We start from the raw sequence: 10369 nt of genomic DNA on the forward strand, positions 1-10369 counted from the left end.
TCGCCCGGATCTGGAGCTCAGAGTCTGCGACTCCCTCCCGATTGAAAACGCCAACCGCGCCATCCTCCGCCAGCCCGCTCCGCGCACTCCGCACCTCAGAATTTGACTTCAGCACTGCGCCTCCTCTGAGTGTCCGTATGCGTTACTCTTTCCTCCTAGTTGTAGGACTTCCACTCAGCCAGCGTTCCTGTGGGTCTGGGTGATGTCCGTTCCGTCTTTTAGTTTCACTTTTGAAGTGGTTGTTCGAGGCAGCAAACTCCGGCGTTAACCTATGCCGCCATCTTGGTTCTCCCCATTAGTTCTTGAATCCCCATTTCCACATTTATAATACTTTTTAAATCTTCACTCTATTTGAATTAAAAAAAAATAGGAATTAGACAATCATCCTTTGATTCTAAGTGTTAAACTTGTATAGAAAAATCCAGATTTGATGTGAGAGGCATTAACTTTTTAAATACAGTAAAAAGTTGAGCTAGGTTCTATAATCCTTCTGAATAATGAAATTACCATTAAGATTGACATTAAAGATGGAAAAAAGTCTTTCATCAGGTGTGGACTAGAAGGAGTTAATAAGTAAGATAAACACCATATGTAGATTCAACTCTAATGACTGACATAATTTCTTTTGTTGTTGTTGTTAATTCTCACCCAAGGATATTTTTCCTTTGATTTTTTTTAGAGAGAGACTGGGAGAGATAGAGAAAGACAGGGAGAAATATCGATGTGAGAGAAACACATCGATTGGTTGCCTCCTGTACGTGCTCCCACCAGGGCCGGGGTATGCAACCAAGGTACGTGCCCTTGACTAGAATTGAACCCGGGACCCTTTGGTCCACAGGCCTTCACTCTATCCACTGAGCCAAACTGGCTAGGGCTATAATTTCTTTTTTGTTTAATTTATTTCTGAGATAGAAAGAGAGAGGGAGAGAGGGAGAGAAACATTAATGATGAGAATCATTGATTGGCTGCCTCCTGCACACCCCCAACTGGGGATCAAACCTGTAACTGGGTTATGTGTCCTCACCTGGAATCCAACTGTGACCTCCTGAGCCACACAGATGAGGAGGAAATAATTTCATAAGTAAATGAAAGCATACATAAAATAATTACTAGATAGGAACATAATTCCCCAAAAGTGTAGGACCTCAGGAATAGCTGTTAACTCTTTAATATGATTGACTTTCTTTACTTAAAAATGTGAATGTAAAGGAAAACAAGGCTGAAGTTAGGTATTAACAAATACCATTAAATATTATTGTATTGCCTCTAAGAATGTTCTTCCCAGCAAGTGTCAGGGAAGCTGCCCTGTTTTTCTTATTGCCGACTCTACTTATTAGTGTACAAAAATGCTAGACATTCCCTCAGTGTGTGTTTATTACTCTACTTCCTAAGTGACGTTGCTTTTAAAAACAGGTTTGGTTGCTTCTTGAAAGACAGTGTTACAGGAGTTCTGCCAAGGGTGCCACGGAGAAGTGCAATTTCTGGACATTCCTTAAAGCAATGTGGTCATCGAATAAGTGGTAAGGTGTGGATTTCTCAGCTCAATTTGCATGAATAATGAGTCTCCCTAAGAGTAGCTTCTGCTCCAAGTCCATATTCCCACAGATATGTGGAAGGGAGCGCTGAGAGAGGGGACAGAGAGGGGCAGTGCTCTGGACGTATCTTCTTGTCTTTAGCCCACACGTGCTCAGCGAGCCTCTATTATTTAAGAGGCTAGCACTACAGGGTAAGAGTTGCAGAAGGAAACACACATCCAGACAGCGGCCTTCCCTTGATTCTGGATTTAAAGAGAACACAGAGGGGGTCACCCCAGTGGTTCTTCCTGATTCTCACCCAGGGCGATGTTGTCATTTTTCCAGCGGGCATTTGACAGTGTTTGGAGACTTTTTTTTCAATTGTTACAACTTGAGGATGATGCTATTAGCATCCAGTGAGTAGATCAGAGATACTGCTAAACATTCCACAGGCACAAGGAAGACCTCCAGCAAAGAGTCTCTGCCCCAAATATCAACACTGTGAAGGTTAAGAAGCCCTGCTAAGCCCCCACCCTGAAGGGCTAGGTTCTGACATTCTTGCTAAAAATAACACTGCTTAGAAGCAACATGAGGACTAGGAGGCCAGGAAACTTCAATGCTGATGCTTATTGCGACTAATGTCTTGGGAAACAATTCCCAACCCTATCCTCATAAATTTAAGGCAAATGACCTACAACTCTCACATGACTGATCAGAAAACAAAAAAGTACTGAAAAGATTCTCTTAACCGATAGGTTGGCAGAAACTAAAAGTAATCATGTCGGATCCTTCACCTTTGTTACTCTATGTTTCCTATCTATAGTCAACCTCATAGTTTCAAATTTCAGATGTTTACGAACTTTCCTCCCCCATTAGCATCACTCCCTCAGCACACAACATTTTGTGCCTGCAGCCTGTAAAGTAAGCAGCCCTTAGTTATAAACATGGTGGCCTGACTTAGCCAATAGAAGTACATTTCCTAATTTATAAGCTCACATTTATATCTTAATATAATTTAGTGTAAATTATACAAGTAAGCATTATTTTTAATTATGGTATCATAGTGAAATTTAAAGGAAAATAATATTGTGCCTTTTCAATTCTCCTTATTGCCCCCCACCACCCCACCATTAGTCTACTTACAGAATTACCTTTGTTTATGTTCCCTTTTAACTCTCCCTAAATAACTTTTAAAAAATTGAAGTGAAAAATGATTCCAGGCAAATGAAGATTCTAAACTCAGGACCAATTTTAGTTTAAAACATTTAGAAGTAGGTTTATAGCTTTAAACTAACCATAAAGAAAAGTTTTGGTCTGGAAGTATCCCATCCCAAGCCTTAGCCTGTTTCTTTTCTCATATGCAGCAGAATTGATAAGATATTCTATTTCTACAACCTGCAAACTCCTGCGTGTGTGAAGCACTGTGAATAGCCCATGGTTCTGCCCACCTCAATATATTGTTTTTCTAATCCTTTGTGTATTTTCTGTCAGTTCCACCATTAAATCCAGTTCTACGACTTTTTCAACCTTACCTCTTAGGAGTGGAACAATACATATAATCGATATTTTTTCTTTAAGGAAAAACAGAACCTAACTCATAAATTTGGTTCACTGTCTGTAAAAAAATTATCTATCTTTTGTTTTATATTAGATACATTTTCATTGGAAGGGTGGTTAAGTGGAATTTAAGAAAATTAAAAGCAAGGAGGGAAATGGTTTCACCTTGCTTGTAAAGAACTCTCCACATTTTATGATAATGATGTGACATATAGATGTCAATCACAGGGCTTACCGATGCAATTTGCAACCAGACAGGAGCAGTTGAAAACCGAGGGATAGGCAAAGAGATAAGATGCTCCTTCACTCAACGCAAAGGTCAAGGCTTTACTGAGGCAACTGCCTAGCACACAGTAGCAGGGCCTCACTGCTACTGCCTCATCTCCCACTGCTCATTGACCATTTCAGGGAAGTATTACCTGTATTGCTGCACACACCTTGCTGTTTTAGAAGGAAAGTAACCCCTCTCTATGCTAATACTCTAACACATATTGGAATGTGTTTATTTCAAGCAGTTTGATCTTTTAGTGATGTAATAAAAATTCAAAATCCCCTAATAAATAGGGCAGTTGCCACAACCAGAATATCACCCTTGAAAACTACACTGTCCAATTTGATGATCTGCTTCTAGAAGGGAAACTGAATTTTCTCTACGCATCTTATTTATACAGCTTGCCACAGAGACATTTATGAAGGAATTGATATGAGAGGAGCCAATTTTAATGTGTCTAAAGTGGAAAGTGTTGAAGAATGCCAAAAAAGGTGCACCAATAACATTCACTGCAAATTTTTCACCTACGCCAGGCAAACATTTCACAATGCGGAATACCGGTGAGCAAAATTCAGTGTTTGTTCTTTACCAGAGTGATTTTATGATTGAACTAGAGGCCCGGTGCATGAAATTCCTGCACTCAGGGGAGGGGAGGTCCTTCAGCCCAGCCTGTGTCCTCTTGCAGTTTGGGAGCCCTCGGGGGATGTCTGACCACTGGCTTAGATTCACTCCCCTGGGGAGCGGGCTGGTAGTCGGACACCCTTAGTGCTGCTGTGGAGGTGGGAGAGGCTCCCGCCACTGCCGCTGCACTCGCCAGCTGTGAGCCCGGCTCAAGGCTTCTGGCTGAATGGTGCTCCCACTGTGGGAGCACACTGACCACCAGGGAGCAGCTCCTGCATTGAGCGTCTGCCCCCTTGTGGTAAGTGCGCGTCATAGTGACCGGTCGTTCTGCCGTTCAGTTGGTTTGCATATTAGCTTTTTATTATATAGGATTGCATGCTTCTTAATTGTTTTTATTTTCCAACTGAAAACTAAACAGGGCTTTTAGATCTAAGCACTCTCCTTATACACTTAACTTTTGGTGTCATTTTTCCCTGAAGAGAGTAATTTTCATTTGGTTCACAGATAGCCGTGCTTGTGGAATGAAGGTTCAGTAGAAAATGTCTTATAGAATAAGGTCTCTCACCCTATTCTCACCTTAACCTTTCCTCTGCAGAGGAGGAGGATGTCTATTTCATTATCAGTCATTGTTTAGATTGTTTTGTTTATTTTTCACAAACCATGGAGCATTTCAACATGAAATGGATGACTGTGTGGACCTTGCAGTGTAGGAAGCAGAGTAACCTATTTCTCCACCTTCAGGAACAGCTGCCTATTAAAGCACAGTTCAACTGGAACACCAACCAGTATAAAGGTGCTGAAAAACGTGGCATCTGGATTCTCCCTGAAGTCCTGTGCACTCTCAGAAATTGGTAATCCCATGGCCACTCTTTCACTAAGTAATTGTAGTAGGCAGAATAAGAGCTCTCCAAATGAGTTCACAACCTATGATTATGTGACCTGATAGGGCAAAAGGGGCTTTGTAGATGTGATTAAGTTCAGGACTTTGACGTTGGAAATGATTCTGGATTATATGGATGGGCCCAGTGAAGTGACAAGCTTCCTTATAAGAGAAATAGGGAGGCAGAAGTATGAGTCAGAGAGAGAGAAAGGGAGATTTGAAGATGGAGGAAGGGTCCATGAGCCAAGGAATGCAGTGGCCTCTAAAAGGAAAAGGCTAGGGAAGCCCTGACAACATGCTGATTGTAGCTCAGTAAGACCCATTTCAGACTTCTCCTCTCCAGAACTGTGAGATAATAGATGTGTTGTTCTAAACCACCAAGCTGATAATCATCTGTTACAGCAGCAATGGGAGGCTAGTGCAATGATACGTCAGAGAAAGCTAGATGGTCATTTCTTGGTGGTGTCCATCGTCTATTCAAGTGACTCTAGCATAAGGAATCCATGAAACCCTGCGGTTTCAGATATACAAGTAATTTCAATTTGAATTATTCAGGAAATTGCCATGACATTCTACCTTATTTAGCCTATCATGGTGGAAATGATAAGTTGTGATTGAAATCAAATCATTGATAGCCAGTCCTACAAAGTATCCAGTGACAACTCTGTGCCAAGCCCTGTGGTGGGTGCTGGGCTAGGACCCCTCCGTGAAAGATTGGGAAGTCAGCAGCAATGCATTTCTCTTCTTATTTGTTCCTTCTCTTCTCCAGAACCACCTTCCCCTCTCCCCTGATATGTACCAGATCTATTGGTTCAAATGGTACTGATTTTTAATTTTTAATAGGAATATCTTTTTCTGTTTCTTCAAGAGTAATATTTTAATATAGTATATATTTTTCATAGTTTTTATAATTTGATATATAATTTACATAATATAAATTTAACCCTGTTAAGATCTATGATTCAGTGGTTTTCACTGTATTCACAAAATTGTTCAACACTGACCACTATGCAGTCCCAGAACATTTTCATCATCCCCGAAGAAGCACTGAATCCAATAGCAGTCATTCTCCATTCAGGGTGTGACTGAAAATTTATATTGCCACTTCAAAAGTGGATAACCAGGAGGGTAAAGTATCTAGAAGTGATGGGCAATTTAAAAACTGGTTAAAGGAGTAAGCTAAAGATATCGCACCTGAAAAAGAGCCAGATGACTATCTTAATTTTTTCTGTGTTTTGATGATTGCCATTGGGAAAGGGATTAGTTTAATTTGTGTGGTTTTGTAAGAGAGATCTAGGTAAATGTTATCATGAAGAAAATAAGAAAAGTTTCTAATACTAAGAGTGGTTCAGAAAGAAATGGCATTTGTCATTAGGTAGTGAGCTCCTTATCAATGTAAATGTCTAAGTAAAACTTAGACAATTTGTTGGGGATTCCTTTGAAAGGATGTAATTATAGCATGGATGAACCATAAGTTCTCTCCAGCTTCAAGAGTCTATTAAAGATTTCAATAGTTGAGGTCTAATTTCCGAACCTGCCTCTTTGAAGATAATTATGTTATGAAGGGTACTCTCTCCTGATCTAATTTAGTGCATTTAAATTAAATGTTTTTTTCTCTCCAATAATTGCTATCATTGTTATTTAACTTCTATAAGTTTAATAGAATTTATGTGCTATCAAACTGAGTACAATAATATAAACACAAAATGTAATTCAAAATAAGATTAAATAAGAATAATGAAAGTGGATTCTCTTCTGTTCTAATTTCAGTGGGCACATGGCATTTTTGTTAGCTAACTGATACTTTTCTTTCTTTTTTTTAAATGTGTTTTTATTGATTTCAGAGAGGAAGGAAGAGTGAAAGAGAGAGAGAAACATTAATGGTGAGAGACGATCATTGATCAGCTGCTTCCTGCACAACCCCTACTGGAGATTGAACCTACAACCTGGGCATGCGCCCTCATAGAGAATGGAACCTTGACCTCCTGGTTCATGAGTTGACATCAACCACTAGACTACACTGGCGGGGGCTGATATTTTTCTTAATCTGTTTTTATTAAAATCTTTTGCACAATAATCAAGACAATATAACACAAAACCTCATGTTTCTAAGGCCTGGAATTCAGGGTCAAGGTAATATAAAGAAAATATGAATCAACGCTGAGTAACCTATATATTTTGCATTGGTTAGAATAGAGCTAGGAGCATAGGTTGAGCTATTTTATTTCTCTGACATAGGAATCTGTCTTATATGAGAGTTAGACCAATTTTCCCTTCTTTTAAATAGCAAACAAGGTTGGGGAGATGTTGACATTTTTTTACTTAAGATGTTTAGTGCTGTGAATAGCCATAATTTCCTTAGTTGTGATGACCAAGTACATGTACATTTAGTGTTGCATCGTTTCCTGAGTAGCGCCTTCCTTCTGTGAGTTCACAGGCTGCCACATGAACATGTTCCAACATACGGCATTTTCGGATGTGGACGTTGCCAGAGTCATCACTCCAGATGCTTTTGTCTGTCGAATCATTTGCACCTATCACCCCAACTGCCTCTTCTTCACTTTCTATACCAACGTCTGGAATGTAGAATCGCAAAGGTGAGTTGGAATGTGTAGCGTTTGCTGCTGCCCAGTCATCGCTTTCATTTTATAGTTTTGAGTTTTTAAAAGTTTGGTTCATTGCCCTCAGCATGCTGGACACCCAGCACTGAAGTAGATACTTTTCTGCCAGGTGCAAATTAGTTAGGAGATTAGCAGACTTCTGTACCCACCTCCTCTTGCTCATCCTACCATGGAGTCCAGGGACCAGCCACGGAAAAAGAAGGATGGGATCCCTTTCTTACGGATCTTACTGTTTTGTATCAGCTTAATGTTTTGTATTGCTCACCGGGAGCATATTCTTCAAGCACCTCATTCTAACTCCTCTGTTTCAGAAACCAGAGCCCTGCTTATCCTGACCAAGGTTCTGGTTGACGTGTTTACCCTCAGATAACCCACCCTTTTCTTTGTATACAGTAGGAAGCTAAGATAACAGTATCTAGGCCTGACCAGTATGGCTCACTCGGTTGGGCATTGTGCATCCAGGGCACTAATGATTGAGGGTTCAATTCCCAGTCAGGGCACGTGCTGGGTTGTGGGCTCAAACCCTAGCGGGAGGCGTGCAGGAGGCAGCCAATCGATGTTCTACTCTCACATCGATGTTTCTCTTTTTTAAAAAAATAAAAAAATATCTAGTTATATAATAGTGTCAGCAGCATAAATTCCCAGAATGTGTCCTTTGTTCTCATTTTTATTTCAACCAGTCCTGCAGTCTGAATTAGTTTGAAGAGACTCTCTCAGAAGAATAAAATTGGCAGGGTGCTGTTTTTTTAATTGGGTGCGATTTTCTTTCCCTTGCCTTTTTTTTTTTTTTTTTAAATAGAAATGTGTGTTTACTGAAGACTTCCAAAAGTGGGACACCAAGTTCCCCGACTCCTCAGGAAGACACCGTGTCTGGATATAGCCTTCTAACCTGCAAACGAACTTTGCCTGGTAATGTTTCAGTCACCTTACATATAATGTGACCGATTTTATTATCTTCAAGTAACAGTGATGAAACAATCCTCAGTGTACCTGAAACTTGTGTAAATGTGGTTTATTGCTTTTTGCATTTTATATCTTCTTATGTTTATATTCACCACAGAGCCCTGCCATTCAAAAATTTATGCAGGAGTTGATTTTGGAGGGGAAGAATTGAGTGTGTCCCTCGTTAAAGGAGCCAAGGGTTGCCAGGAGACCTGTACGAAGATGGTGCGCTGTCAATTTTTCACATACTCTTTACTCCCAGAAGACTGTCAAGGAGACAAGTTAGTGAGAGTTTATTTTTCCAAGATAGTCGGCAAGACAATTGCATGAAATGTCCCCGGCTGTGCGTGTTTACCCTTTGTTCTGATCATTTCATGCAGGTGTAAGTGTTCCTTACGATTATCTTTGGATGGTTCTCCGACTAGAATCACATATGGGATGCGAGCGAGCTCTGGCTATTCTTTGAGGTTGTGTCGAAGTGGGGATAGCTCCGGTGAGTGCACCCATTTTCCCATAGAGCTGTGAAGGGCCGTCTGCATTGTCCTCATAGCGTGCATTGCCTTAATGTGATGGAATTCTGTATCTCTCTCTCTGGGATGAGGAGGACTCCCACTCACCTCCGATTCCAGCTTTTAACTTCAACACCCTCTTTCCAGTGTGCACGACAAAACCCAGTGGACGCATCGTGGGAGGAACCAATTCCTCTTGGGGAGAGTGGCCCTGGCAGGTCAGCCTTCACGTGAAGTTGCCAGCCCAGAGCCACGTGTGTGGAGGGTCCATCATTGGAGACCGGTGGGTCCTCACTGCTGCCCATTGCTTTGATGGGTAAGTTTTAGCTTCTTGTTATCCAGGGTCCTATCTTGCTTTTCTGTTTTTGAAGAGTCTCTAATTGATTTCTCAATCATCATGTCAGTTTCTGAATGGAAGATTATTCTTATTTAATAAAAAAATTATTTAAAGCAGAGAAGATATTAGAAATGTTGAACAAGTAGTAGGAGCTGAGCACTGACCAGTCTGAACCATGAGACCAAAGTGAGGTGTGTTTGCAGTCTTCTTCAAAGACTGTTTTTTCAGGCCCATGGATTCACAGATGTACTAAATAATATTAATAGTAAGTAGAAAAACAAAAATGCAATAGTTTGTTACCCCATTTTAAGAAATATATTCTGATATGCCATTTCTACATTATCAGGCAAATAGTAGACTTGACAGGATTTTAAAGTTTTAAAACACTTAGGCTTTGTTGTTAGAACAGGGCTTGACTCCCAGCTCTTCCCATTAGCAGTGGTATGATTGACCTTGGGGAATTGTAATTCTCTCTTACTTTCTTTTTTCTACCTGTAAAATATGAGTGACAATAGTGTCTAACTCATAAGTTACTGAAAGGATTGAGTGACACACTTGAAATGCTTAGTACTATACCTAGAACATAAAGTTACTCAAATATAAGCTCTGAATAAAAAAGTGCACAAAGGACAAAGCATGTGAATGAGCAAAAGAGATACTAGTAGCCCTAAAATAAAAGGCTCTTGATATCTTTCAAAAAGTGTTACTGTTTTCATAGAATTCCACACCCCACCTCCCTTCCCCATTATAAAATTACTGTGAGCCGGGCTGGTGTGGTTCAGTTGGTTGAGCGTTGCCCATGCACCAATCTGTCACTGAATGATTCCTGGTCAGGGCACATGTGGGTTCGACCCCTTGTAGGGGGCATGCAGGAGGTAGCCGATCGATGTTTCTTTCTTTCTTTTTTTAATATATTTTTATTGAGTTCAGAGAGGAAGGGAGAGGGAGAGAGAGAGAGAGAGAAGCATTAATGAAGAGACAGAATCATTGATCAGCTACCTCCTGCATGCCCCCTACTAGGGATTAGGCCCACAGCCCCAGTCATGTGCCCTTGACTGGAATTGAACCCGGGACCCTTTGGCCAACACTCTATCCACTGAGTCAAACCAGCTAGGGC

General features: G+C 40.6%; 1 protein-coding gene across 2 annotated transcripts in view; it reads left to right on the plus strand.

The window, feature by feature from the left end:
• Positions 1–10369, plus strand: part of KLKB1 (kallikrein B1) — a 23154-nt gene that overhangs the window by 5729 nt on the left and 7056 nt on the right. For both annotated transcript variants that reach the window (XM_015565537.1, XM_006766090.2), the window contains 8 exons: positions 1414–1520; positions 3743–3902; positions 4705–4814; positions 7281–7440; positions 8264–8373; positions 8525–8687; positions 8787–8899; positions 9063–9231. In XM_015565537.1, coding sequence (XP_015421023.1) covers positions 1414–1520; positions 3743–3902; positions 4705–4814; positions 7281–7440; positions 8264–8373; positions 8525–8687; positions 8787–8899; positions 9063–9231 — 1092 coding nt within the window. The remainder of the gene's footprint in view (positions 1–1413; positions 1521–3742; positions 3903–4704; positions 4815–7280; positions 7441–8263; positions 8374–8524; positions 8688–8786; positions 8900–9062; positions 9232–10369) is intronic.

Source organism: Myotis davidii, unplaced genomic scaffold (genome assembly GCF_000327345.1).
Source record: "Myotis davidii unplaced genomic scaffold, ASM32734v1 scaffold1040, whole genome shotgun sequence".
Classification (NCBI taxonomy): Eukaryota; Metazoa; Chordata; class Mammalia; order Chiroptera; family Vespertilionidae; genus Myotis; species Myotis davidii.